The sequence below is a fragment of the Schistocerca nitens genome, chromosome 9 (genome assembly GCF_023898315.1).
Source record: "Schistocerca nitens isolate TAMUIC-IGC-003100 chromosome 9, iqSchNite1.1, whole genome shotgun sequence".
Taxonomy (NCBI): Eukaryota; Metazoa; Arthropoda; class Insecta; order Orthoptera; family Acrididae; genus Schistocerca; species Schistocerca nitens.
The window spans coordinates 448,844,675-448,858,176 of NC_064622.1; the positions used below are offsets into that span (position 1 = coordinate 448,844,675).

Below are 13,502 nucleotides of genomic sequence, written 5' to 3' on the forward strand. Positions count from 1 at the left end.
GTATCGCTGTAACAGAAAGGGCAATTCGTCGCAGTTTTGCTGTATCATGGAGGGCAATTTCTTACTGTTTTACTATAACATGAAATGTAAGATGTAGCATAGAGAACAACTGTACAATTTCACAACAACATGGAGAACAATATACAGAAGGTTTACTGTAACGTGCAGGGTAATTTGGTGCAATTTAGCTGTAACAAGAACGGAAATTTGTTACTATTTTCCTCAAACATGGAGAGAAGTTAGAAAGATTATACGATAATGTGGACAATATGTCACAATCTTACTATAACATAGGCAATGTGATACAATTCTCCTGTAATGTTGTGATATATGGGGTAATTTATCGCAATTTTGCTATAACTTGGTGATGTATACATGGGCAACATGTCATGTAGTCTCCGTTGTGAGATAACGGAAGACAACAAACATTTTGAACTGCTAGATGAAGTTAATATCCTAGTAAGGTACCAATATAATTTTTTGGATGACTCTGAATGTGGATTCGTGTAAGCATTCTAAACGATTGATTCTTGGTTATACACATTTGTTTTGCTGCTGTTCAGTATGCTAGTTCATTAAACTGTCATGTAGTTTCTACTGTATGATAGCAGAAGATAACAAATGCTTTGAACTGCAAGATATAGTTAATACCCTAGCGCGGCGGTTACTACAATGTTTTGTTGGCTTTAACTGAATTAAGATGAGTTTGTGGAAAATTTTGAAGTGCTAATAACACGCTTTACTTTAGTTCAAAGACCAAACTATTCTCTTTTGCAAGCGCACTTTAAGCTTTAAGTCAGATCGTCAGTAGTGTCCATGAGTGTTTTGCAATGCTAGGTCAATTTTGTGTGTATATTGACAAATTTAATACGAGTACAAGTACAAAGGCCAAACTACAATTTATTTCAGTAGTGCCAATAATGGAGTCATGTCTATTTTAATAAATACTGTGAAACAGAGAATGTAGATGTGGAAATATGTAATTTGGCGATTTATTGCGACTTTCAAAGTGTGCTATAATTGCCCAACTTTGGGTGTCACCGGTGTACCTTATGTTCTAAGTTTTATCAGTGATGCCAATATGCAACACATGTTTATCTTTTCAATGTAAAAGAATAATTCAACTGCAACAACAGTGCCATGTGTGTTTTGTATTTGAAATCTTATTATTTTGAGAAACAATTTTATTTTTGAAATCTTATTATTTTGAGAAATAATTTTATTTTTGTGCAAAGTTCTATTTTAGTTTGCAAACAGAGATCCGTAATTATACTTCTGTTTTATGACAAGCGATATGTGGTTATGTGTACTTGTACTCAAAATCTTTGTGCATTTTATTAATAATTTTATGTTGGTACAGACATGGAGTTTTATGATGAAAGCACTTTATTTTAGAGCTATGGATTTTTCATCTCTGTGTGATACCCTGTTCCACCATTGTCTTTGGTTATATTGTTTTTAAACGGTTGTATTTCATGCAGTATGAAAATCTAGGAGATATATAAGCAGTTTAAGCGGTACATCACAATAAATATCTCATCAAAACATCATCTCTTCCTAATATAGAGCTTGGTATGTTTGTTTGTCTTTGGTTATATTGTGTGTTTACTCTTGTTATTCTTGAGTTCTATGAACAGGTATTGGTTCTAGTATTGACTGTGGACATACATAGAGAGCCTTGACGTCATAGATCATAAGTGTCACAGCCTTTCTCGAAAGTTTGTTTTTGTACATAACCTTGTGTATGTTTAGACCAAATGTAATAAAAATCAATATTAGCCCATCAATACTATTGTTAGTTCTTTTTCTATGGCAGAACATAATGCATTATCTCCTCCCCCCCCCCCCCCCGCCCCCAAACAAAAAAAAACTGGTGCTTGGCGAGGTGACCATTAGGAACTCATTGGTCCGTCTTTGAAACGAGTAACATACCGTTAAGTAAGCATACGACTGAAACGCAGACACACTTTATATATTCTGACACATATCTTACACGTTGAAATACAGTTGTGACACTTGACGTAACCACTTAGTGTGTTCTTAACGTATTTTTCGAAAGGATTCGAAAATATCATGACATAAATATCGTGTTGCTGGTGAAGTTCATGTATTTTTGCTAACATTTTACACGTCGAATAATTATTCTGTCACTTGACAAGCGTCGTTCTCTTGTTGTAGAAGTTAAGTATGGTAATCGTTACGGCGTAAAGTCAAAGCGCCGGCACGCCAGTCGGGGAACCACATCGAATACTGAGTTCCGCTCAGTATTACGTACCCTTCACGGAGTTTGATATAAATGCATATCGGACGATTACCGGCCCTAAGTGATTCATTTCCATATACTACCGATTTTCAAGAGCAGAGAGGTCTGTGAAGAAGATGTCAGCCAATCGCACGCTGACCGACCCCTCTCGAAGACGACAAATCGACTGCAGCATCCTCTATGCGAAGAGGACATAAGCCTCGCGCACACTGGTCGCAGCCAACTTCAACAGCAGCATCAAAATGATGCACTTCAAGACCAGCGACTTAGGAATTGTATATACTGAAGAACATTGTGTGTTTTGTCTCTCGCCCTTTGCTTGCGACCCATTTGTTTAACACAAAGTTAAGTATTGTCATGTACTTTTCGTAATGAAACTCATTAATACGATTTGCTGAATTGTTGTCTAGCGATCCGAGAAGCAGGTTTTCTAAACACCCCATCTTTGACAACTAGGCAGGACTCAACAGTAATATTTAATTTGACGGTTCATTGTGCTTTATATCACGTTCAGATCTAAAAATTAAATATAACTGTTATTTAGATCCTTACACAGCATGGAGCATTTAAGTTGTGAGTTCACAGTTTTGTATTAGGCATTGATTTTGCCAAGTACAAGCGTGTAGATGTAAACCTGTGACACCTGAACACAAACATTCCATATGTGTGTTGCTGACGTACTTCTGCAGTCATTTAAGATGCAGAAAAAACGCTGTAACACTTGACAAGAGTGATGCATTTCATAAAACTATTTATATGTGGAAATATTTAATTTGAGGGTCTCTTGTGTCTTATACCAAGTTTGATACAGCGATATACTGCACTCCCACAATTGTTAAAAATAAACGATCGAAGTGTGATATAAAGAGTTGTTGCAAGCATGAAGAAATATATCAAAGAACAGTACAATAGTCTATTATCGTCACACAAAACAGTTTACTTGCCAATGAAGAAGGCAGATGTAGAAGATTTACTGAGGCAGACAAAGATGCTTATTGAGGAAGTGGAGATGGTGGAACTACAACGGCAAGGCGAGGTGCTTAGCTTATACAGTTTTTCTGTTTTCTGGCGCAAAGGGAGGGGGGGGGGGGGTGTAACGCTCAGAATACTACACAGTCCTGCTGATACCAACTGCACAACTGTTATTTATTTCCTTCAGTCTCGGCCAAACATGCTTTCGTATTTAAATCACGTCTTCTGCCATTCGTGCACTGCAACTGCTCTTGTCCACGAGAATTCAACAAGCTGTAACTTGTCTGCAGATGAATTTGAGACTGGCATATCACCAAACGACTACTTCCTCATAAAACTGTTCACTACATTTGCGCTTTGCAAAATGCTTTTTGCAGAGCTTCAATATTAAGTTTCAAGCACGTGATTTTCAGCAGTGTGATTATGTAGAAATTGTAAATATTTCAGTTATTCACAATCAGACGTACATACTCCAGCTACTAACACCGTAGTCCCAAGATGGGAAACAAGTGTTAAATAATGATTTGATAACGGAAACAGGTAGTCAACAATAGAAAGAAAACTCTCGCCACTTAGATTTTATTTTTTATTTTTATGTTCCATGTAGTAAAAAAAAATGAAGGCGTAGCTTATTTAGAACCAGTACAAATTTCAAACTGCAGTGAGAAGACTCGGAGAACATGGAAAGGAAACAGTAGTCGAGAGGGAGTGGGACACAGTTGCAGCCTATCCCCAATGTTAATCAGTCCGTACATTGAGCAATTAGTAAAGGAAATACAGGAGAAATATGCAAAGCGATTTCAGGAAGAATAAATAAAAATATCATAATCTGGAAAGCTACGAAAAAGAAAGAAAGAACAACCTAGATATCTTACAGATGAGGTGATGAGGACAAGCCTTAGACGTGCTCTGGACAGAGGAGAATGGAGACAATAGACGCAGCAAACTGTGTTTGGTATGATGAGTGGATGCTGAGTTCCGAATGTGAAGTGAAGCAAGCTGATGCATTGGGCTCCGCAACGATGTCCGAAAATTACACACCTAGACCTGCGATGGAGAGAAGCCCACAGAAACTGTATCCCTTCAGTTGTCGAAAACTGCATTGGCAGAGTTATTTGGGAAACAACATCAGCCAGGCAGGGGTTTCAGATCGAAAAAGACGGAGGATACTTGTTAAAGCAATCCGTCGTCTTTAGGAACTGTTGATGACAAAGATGATGAATGGGGTAACAATATTAGTACAGAGAAGGATCGGATGGGGATCTTTATCAAAGTAGTGAGAATCAAACATATCCGGTAGTACCCGCATGTGGAAAGCATTGTCTGAAAATGAAATAGCAAGACCTGTGATGGAGTAAAATCCATAGAAAACGTGAGTCCTCGACAATCACTGTACTGGTATAATAACTGGGCAGATGACCTCAACCAGATGGGTGTTCCATATCGAAAGTGATGGACGCTAGTTGTTAAAGCAGCTCATGGTGTTCAGGATCTGTGATCACTGGTGATGAAAGTGATGTGGTATTAGGAATACGCTGGGACGACAACATTAACACACAGGAGGAAGAAATGTAGGACCCTGTGAAAGAGAGCAGATCATTTAGTCTGCCAAATGAAAAGACAGTTTAAAAATGAAATTCTCAGACCATTGACGGAATGAGACACACAGAAACTATATCCACTTGGTGACTGTAGACTTCATTTACAGGACGATGTGGAGAACGACCTCAACCTGATGGGCATTTCAGATCAAAGAATTGGAGCCTAATCCTTAAATCAGTTCATGATCTTTAGCGTCTGTGATTTGTAGGCGATGATTAAAAAAAAGCACTCCATCTTCAGGCCACGAGTGGCCCATCGGGACCATCCGACCGCCGTGTCATCCTCAGTTGAGGATGCGAATAGGAGGGGCATGGGGTCAGCACACCAGTCGCCCGGTCGTTATGATGGTATTCCTGACCGAAGCAGCTACTATTCAGTCGAGTAGCTCCTCAATTGGCATCACGAGGCTGAGTGCACCCCGAAAAATGGCAACATCACATAGCGGCCTGGATGGTCACCCATCCAAGTGCCGACCACGCCCGACAGCGCTTCGGTGATCTCACGGGAACCGGTGTATCCACTGCGGCAAGGTCGTTGCCGGTAGGTGATGATAATAATGATAATAATGGTAGTATCAGGGATGAGCTAGGATGATCAGATAACCAAGCACATTCAGTGAGTTCATCGTGTGATAATGATGTCTGAACATGAAGTACACAGACTTGTGACAGAAACTCAGACAAAATGGACTTTTGGTAGATTAGGAACGTGTTGAAAGGAAGAAACGCAAAATGATGTCAGACATCAGACTGAAGAGTAGAAGGAACTGTTTTTAAGCAGGTCACTGTCTTCAAGATTTGTCATCACTTAAATTTGATAGTGGTGGTGGTACTGGTGGTGGGGGTGACACTGGAGGTGTTGAGCACTCAAGTGGTGATGGTGGTAGTGTCGGTGGTAGCGATACTGAAGCTGAAGTTTTCGATGATAGGGTATAAAGTATTTGAAAGTATAACAAAATTAGAGCAAGCGAGGGACAGATGGAAGACAGAATGAGGGCTGCGGAAGGACAGTGGTGAGGAGACGTCGCTCTTGGGCCTGGCGAAGTCGGCTGGCGTGGGGTGGCGGAACAGCCAGCGAGCAGTGGCCAGGGTGGGGGCCGACAGGCCAGAGCCGCCTCCGCCTCCGCCCCCGGCCAGCAGAAGCCTTCAGCCAGCCGCCGCCACCAGACATGCCGCTCACAGCCGCCTCCGCCGTCGCCGCCGCGTCTCTCTTGCTGCTAGCCGTGGACACCGCAAACCTGCGTGAGTTGCTAGCCCGGCTGCTGCGGCCGCAATCTAGCTGACGGTGTATAACCCGTACGTATTCGTAGTACAATGAGGTGACAAAAGTCATGGGACAGCGATACGCACATATACCAGATGGCGGAAGTATCGCATACAAAGGGTATAAAAGGGCAGTGCATTAGAGGGCTTATCATTTTTGTACTCGGGTGATTCATACGAAAAGGCATCCGACCAGATTATAGTAACACGACGGGAACTAACAGACTTTGAACGTGGAATCTTTGTTGGAGCTAGACACATGGGATATTCTATTTTGGAAATTGTTAGGCCATTCAATATTCCGAGATCCACAGGGTAGCGAGAATACAAAATTTCAAGCGTTACCTCACACCACGGAAAACGAAGTACCCGACGGCCTTCACTTAACGACCGAGAGCAGCGGCGTTTACGTAGACTTGTCAGTGCTAACAGACAATCAACATTGCTTGAAATAACTATAGAAATCGATGTGGGACTTACGACGAACGTATCTGTTGGGACAGTGCGGTGAAATTTGGCGTTAATGTGCTATGGCAGCAGACGGTCGACGCGAGTGCCTTTGTTAACAGCACGGCAGCGCCTCTGCTATGCTCGTGTTCATTTCGTTGGACCCTAGACGACTGGAGAACTGTGGCCCGGTCAAATGAGTCCCTGTTTCAGTTCGTAAGAGCAGATGGTAGGACTCGAGTGTGGCACAGACCCCATGAAGTCATGGACACAAGCTGTCAACAAGGCACTGTGCAAGCTTGTGGTGGCTGCATAATGGCGTGGGCTGTGTTTAAGCGGAGAGGACTGAGTCCTCTGACCCAACTGAATCGATCGTTGACTGGAAATGCTTATGTTCGGCTACTTCGAGACCTTCTACAGTCATTCGTGGACTCCATGTTCTCAAACAACGACGGAGTTTTTATGGATGACAATGCGCCATGTCACCAGGCCTCAATTGTTTGCGAGTGGTTTGAAGAACATTCTGGACAATTGTAGCGAATGATTTGGCCATCCAGACCGCCCGACATGAACCCCCTTCCAATATTTGTGGCACAGAATCGAGAGGTCTGTTCGTGCACGTGCACAAAGTCCTACACCGGCCACAGTTTCGCAGTTGTGGCAGCTGTAGATGCAGCATGGTCCAATATTTCTGCAAGGGACTTCCAGAGACTTGTTAGGGCCATTCCACGTCAACTTGCTTCATCACATCGGGCAAAAGGAGGTCCGACACGATATTAGGAGGTATCCAGTGACTTCTGTCACCTCAGTGCGTATCCTTCTCGTGAAAGACAAGAGGCTCTTTGTTCACGACGAGTTATGCATGGTATCTACAGCGGATCTGAAGTTATTTTCGTATTTCTAGATTTGTAGAATGACTTTTGACATCGCCCCTCACAAGCAACGTCTAATCAAAATGTGTGCTTATGGAGTATCGTGTCAAGGTTGCAATTGGATTCGTGATTTCTTTTCAGAAAGGTCAGAGGTCGTAGTAATTCAAGGTACATTATGCAGTGAAATCCCAGTTATATGTGTGTTTCCCCAAGGAAGCAATGCAGGCCCTCTGCTGTTCTCTGTATTCATCATTTAGGAAACTATTTCAGCAGACCTCTTATATCAATTGCAGAAAATCTAAAGGAATTACAAAATGGTTTAGAGAAGCCAGGTGCTCATTTTCTCCACGTGTAAAAGGGATATTAGAAGCAAAGCTAGGTCGAAAAAAACTGCCACTGACAGTTTTATAGCAAGCTATACGTGACACCGGAGTTTGTAGTTGTGCTGAATTGAAAAAGTTAGCTCCTAATAGGCCCAGATGGAGAGAAACAATCTAGCGATTGATGAAGATTCCCCATGTGCTATTCGAAAGTGCAAGTATAGAAAAATGGTGCGAAGGCTGTGCTATAAACTGTGTGCCCAGCAAACAAGGATGGATCGAGAGTAATAATTTGTAAGCAGATCTACTTCATTTACATCTGCACTCTGTGAATTGCTGTTAGGTGCGAGATACCTAATATTTAAAGCTATCTTCGAATAAGAAAAATACTATTTGCCTTCTCACTGCTTTTAGAAGAAAGCTAACAGGTTTTGTGCAGTTTACTGCAAAATATTTTTCCGACATTGGGAACTCAAGCGAAGCTAAGTTAGCACTTGCATGTTGTTAAATGTCAGACCAACTGTTCATTTATCAAATGTGTCTACGGATATTAAAATATTATAAACAAGTTTGGAACTAAAACCAATCCTAAATTTTCGTCGGCTTGAAATGAGACCTTGTGATTTACATTCTATTGAGCAAGAACGAAGAGACCAACGGCGACCATATTTTAGTACAACGTGGTCTGTCATATTCTTGTACTCGTATATCCTTAAATTACAGTCATGTCTGGTGTGTGTGCTAACAGGTTTTGTGCAGTTTACTGCAAAATATTTCTCCGACATTGGGAACTCAAGCGAAGCTAAGTTAGCACTTGCATGTTGTTAAATGTCAGACCAACTGTTCATTTATCAAATGTGCGTTAGTTAATGATAGTGTTAAATCACTTTAACGTGCTACACTTCACAGCGTAGTAAGCGCTCATTAAGTACTTGTTAATATATTTGAGAGAAGCTTTGACACTCTCACTGATTTTATAGAGAACATTATTTATGTATTTATGTATTGCGCGCTACACAAACAGGTGGCATGGAATGAACGAAGGTTCCATTAATGGCGCATCCTAGATCAGCCTTCTCCTCACTTTGTGGCAGCTTTGGGGAATTACGTTAAGTGGTCGCTGTTGGCGTAAACGAAGCAGGGATGACTCAGACGTCAGGCAGCTGCTGGTAGGAGGGAAGCAGGATGTACGCGCGGTTGTGGGGGAAATCGCACGTCGCCATCTCTGGCTCCTGCAGACGTCAACACCGCATCTGCCGCCTCCCGAACACAGCTCACTGAAGCCAGCATAGCGGCGCTACACTTCAAAAGGGTAATAATGCTGACTTCAAACAATGATAAGTGCTATTATCCATCAGTTGTATCGGAAAAGTAGGAGAGAATTGGAATACTGAGATTGTGCTTTGATTTTTAAGCACAAAGTAATCGCTGTCCACGTCACCGCCTGCTTTCATCCGCAAAGTCAAAATTACTGCGGATATTCGTGGATACATACGCGCCTGCGCAGACCTCTAGTTATACCCACCAAGTATTAACCGTTCTTTTGTTCTGGTCAGGGAGGCAGCGTTGTAATAATGACTGCCTGGGCGCCTCTGAATTTTGTACCCGCAGTCTCAACGGGACAGATTTGTAGGGGCCTGAATGATATTCGGAATTTGAAGGCTATATCAGTGTTATAATGAATGCTATAAAAATGTGTGGAACTCATAGCTTGTGTGGTGGCTATTTTCATTAATAACGCGTTTCTATTTATAAATCATTATCAGATTAATCATGATTTGGGTGAAGGCATCATACATATAATATGGAGTCCTGTATCTTAACATTAAGACAAGACGAATTTAGTAATGCTTCATGGTTCTGACTCCACACATATATATGACCGGTTCACCCAAACCCTGATTGATCTGATAATGATGTATAAATGAAAACGCGTTAGTAAAGACGGTAGTCACCACATAACTTATGAATTCCATGTATTTTTTATACCGCCCAATACAGCACTGAAACAACCTTGAAATGACGTAAAAATGGGCGCATGCCTGTTACCTGACTTCATGACACATCTTTCATCAATGGATACTCGGAATCACTGCCCTGGAAGGCTTTTCTCCTTCAAGTTTCCAAGCAGGTACGCATAAGATGCACGCAGTGTTTCTGCGAATTTCCGCCACCTAATATTTTCCAACATTTCTGTTACACTCTCTGTCCCGTACAACTAGGCCGTACAGGGCGAAAAAAAAATCGTAATAACGTCAGAGCCTGGAACCAACGCAAAAGCGTCTACTGCGCTCGTTGCGACGTTGAAGCCGATAATTGCGGGAATATGCCGTCAAAAATATGATTTCAGAAAAAAAAGAGTGTTTAAAATTTGATTTCTGATTTTTTGCGTTCTGTTAGTTAACAGTTACTGGTCCACTGCAATTGTTAGAATGAAAATTCATTTGTGGTATGTGAACATTAGTAAAAATTAAAATATCTTTCTTTTAAATTTCATTATTATCAATTACCCACACATGCTTGTTATTTTATTTCAGTTCGGTTTCTGCAGTATAGCTGATTATCGTAGCAAATTAATGTACGTAGTTGATTTAATACTCAAATCTTACCCAGTAAACATCATAGAAAATTCACGTCTAACGTAATCAACATTCAGCCATGAATATGAATTTAATGTTTGTCTAGATCTGGCTATTGATCTGAAACCTCTGTCTTCAGCTGACTTAATCAGTAAGTCCACTCCTCAACATAGCAGGTACTAACTGGTGCTACTTTCTACAAGCGAACAAACGTCTGCACGCTCCTCTGTTACTGGCTGTCATCTTGCGGCCGCAGATCCACTTCTGTAGCTATCTGGAAACTTTTGCTCGATTCCAGCTCTCCTGACTCTGCTCTGACTCATTATCTAACAGCACACTGCACAAACAGAATGAACGGCAGCACTTACATTAAATTCAGCTGCCAGTAAGAACTGAACTAATTAACAAAAGAACGGCTGAGTTCAAACACGACCAAGAATTGGTCGGGGCTAAAATAAATGTAAATGTCGTGTGACTAGGGCCTCCCATCGGGTAGGCTGTTCTCCGGGTACAAGTCTTTCGATTTGACACCACTTCCGTGACTTGCGCGTCGATGGGGATGTATGCTGATGATTAGGACAACACAACACCCAGTCCCTGAGCGGAGAAAATCTCCGCCCCAGCCGGGAATCGCACCAGGGCCCTTAGGATTGACATACTGTCGCGCTGACCACTCAGCTACCGGGGGCGGACTGTGGCTAAAATAGGGATCGAAGATAAGCGACAGTAGTATGGATGTATGCATACTTTAAATTTATCGTTAGCCGCGATGACTATCGATAGTGGGTATCACCTTTTCGTCGTGTGATTGGAAATCGAAAAAATTTTGCGATATAGCTACACGGCAGCTAGGTCGCCTGTAATCTCATTTAGGCGATAGGGAACGGTTTGGGTCGCCGCCCCCCTCCTCCTCCCCGCCCCCCTTAGGCTACGACCTTGTTTAGCTCGAACTGTCTATCGGAAAGGAGTTTCTTTCTCTTCTCGCAATGGCCCTTTCTACACAGTGTATTAGAGACGGTTAAGTGTATCTGTTGAGTTGCGTAGTGTCACGAACATGTTGTATGGTGATGTGAGAAGAGATAGTGTGAAAGCCAGTGCTAGCACACAGTCTACTCGTATCAATCGGCCAGCCGGGCTTAACGTCCCCATCCGACTGACGGATCACCTTCTACAACAGTGCCAGCCATGTCGTGCTAAACTTGACGCGGGCCGCGTGTGCGTTACGGCTCGGCGTGTCTCGGCTTTGCTCGTGGCTTCCCGGAAGTATTCGGTACAGCACGACATTTCATTTAGTATTGCGGTGCGGCAGTTTTCCGTCGGCACAGCACTCTTTAGTTCAGCAGAATCGTGGTGTCAGCGATGTTTACTATTCGTTTTTCGTTCGTGATATGAAGACAGTTCACAGGTTCAGTGGATGCTCACACAAAAAAGAGACATTCTAGTGATCTATCGCCACAAGAAGAGAGGAAAGAGAATTCTCAATATATATTGGGCAATCGCATAAGCGACGGGTAAGGCATAGTTGCTATGAAACGAAATTACAATACCATGCAGAAAGAATTTAAAGATTTAGCTGACAATGAAAAAGCAAAATATTACAACGATGGAAGAGGGCCTTCATTGTTCAATACACCAAAAAGCACTTTGTGTTAATTTTGCAGCCATGCAGCACTTAAAAAAATGGTGGCAAAAGTAGTAAAATTTATTAAGTCACAAATTTATTAAGTCAACAGTTTCCGATGGAACTGAACAGAAAGAATGGAGACTTTATGTATTACTACAAAGTACTTTGGCTAAGACAACGGGCATGCCCGGAACGGTTTTCGATTTAAAACTCGCTATTATTAAATTTATGAAGGAAAAAGGGGTGGAAGATTCTTTCTTACAAGTAGAACATCCGAAATGAACGGCACACCTCGCATTCTAAGTGGACCTGAGCGTACACTGCCCACGGTACGGCACTGCAAGGCGAAAAAAAAAAAAACTTCTTTCTGAGTATAAAGGAAAACCAGTCCAAAGTTGCATAATTTACTTTTTTATTTCCCCGATTACTAGTTTAGGGCCGAAATTAGTTATCGACTGGATAGTAAAGTAAAATTTGCTACTTTGGACTGGTTTTTCGTTGTACTGAACAGAAATTGCTGACCCACAGCTACTACAGCATGCTTGAAGTTCGTAAACGTCTTTCTGACTTGATAGAGATGCATTTAAAAAGAGCCGGCCGGTGTGGCCGTGCGGTTCTAGGTGCTTCAGTCTGGAACCGCGTGACCGCTACGGTCGCAGGTTCGAATCCTGACTCGGGCATGGATGTGTGTGATGTCCTTAGGTTGGTTTCGTTTAAGTAGCTATAAGTTCTAGGGGACTGATGACCACAGATGTTAAGCCCCATGGTGCTCAGTGTGGTGTCACAGCCAGACACCACACGTGCTAGGTGGTAGCTTAAATCGGCCGCGGTCCTGTAGTACATGTCGGACCCGCGTGTCGCCACTGTGTGATCGCAAACCTAGCGCCACCACAAGGCAGGTCTCGAGAGACTGACTCGAACTCATCCCAGTTGTACGGACGACAGAGCTAGCGACTAGACGTACGAAGCCTTTCTCTCTCATTAGCCGAGAGACAGAATAGCCTTCAGCTAAGTTAATGGCTACGAACTAGCAAGGCGCCATTAGCCTTACAGTGATTGTAATTAAAGTCTCCTTTGTGTGATGTACCACAATGAGTTATTAAAGATAAGTATTATACCAGCTACGTACTTTTCTTCATAGCATTAATTACGTATCCTGTTCCAGTACTTCACGCCCGTCTGCGTTAGTCTCGCGTGCCTTTTTAAGCCACCTCTATTTACAAGGTGTTGGCCCAGCTGCCGACACATCACATGGCGACGAGTCTACAAAGGATCTTGTGTTTTACTTTGCCCTAATTTCTTTGTGTCATGGCTTCGCCACAATCTCCAGATGTACTGTCCGAATTTTATCGCTTGCAGAATCAGCAGACGCAGGCGTTATTGGATGCTCTTGGACAGCTCGTCCAGGGTCAACGTGCGCTGCACACCGATGCGGCCGCCGCCGCTTCATCGCTACCGCAGCCACAACATGCTGTTGCACCTCAATTCAGACCCTTTGATGCCACCCACGAGTCATGGCAAGAGTGGTCCCGTCAGTTCGACTTCCACCTAGCAGCCTACA

The 13,502-nt window shown here is 42.5% G+C and overlaps 1 protein-coding gene across 3 annotated transcripts in view; it reads left to right on the top strand.

Moving 5' to 3' along the window:
- The first annotated feature begins 5,978 nt into the window (after nucleotides 1-5,978).
- Nucleotides 5,979-13,502, top strand: part of LOC126203594 (uncharacterized) — a 106,459-nt gene continuing 98,935 nt past the window's right edge. The window contains exon 1 of one of the 3 annotated variants that reach the window (XM_049937955.1): nucleotides 5,979-6,078. In XM_049937955.1, the coding sequence (XP_049793912.1) occupies nucleotides 6,006-6,078 (73 nt within the window). In that variant the 5' untranslated portion in view covers nucleotides 5,979-6,005. Of the gene's footprint in view, nucleotides 6,079-8,917; nucleotides 9,051-13,502 lie in introns of those variants that run through there. The other 2 variants (XM_049937956.1, XM_049937957.1) reach the window with 2 other exon arrangements.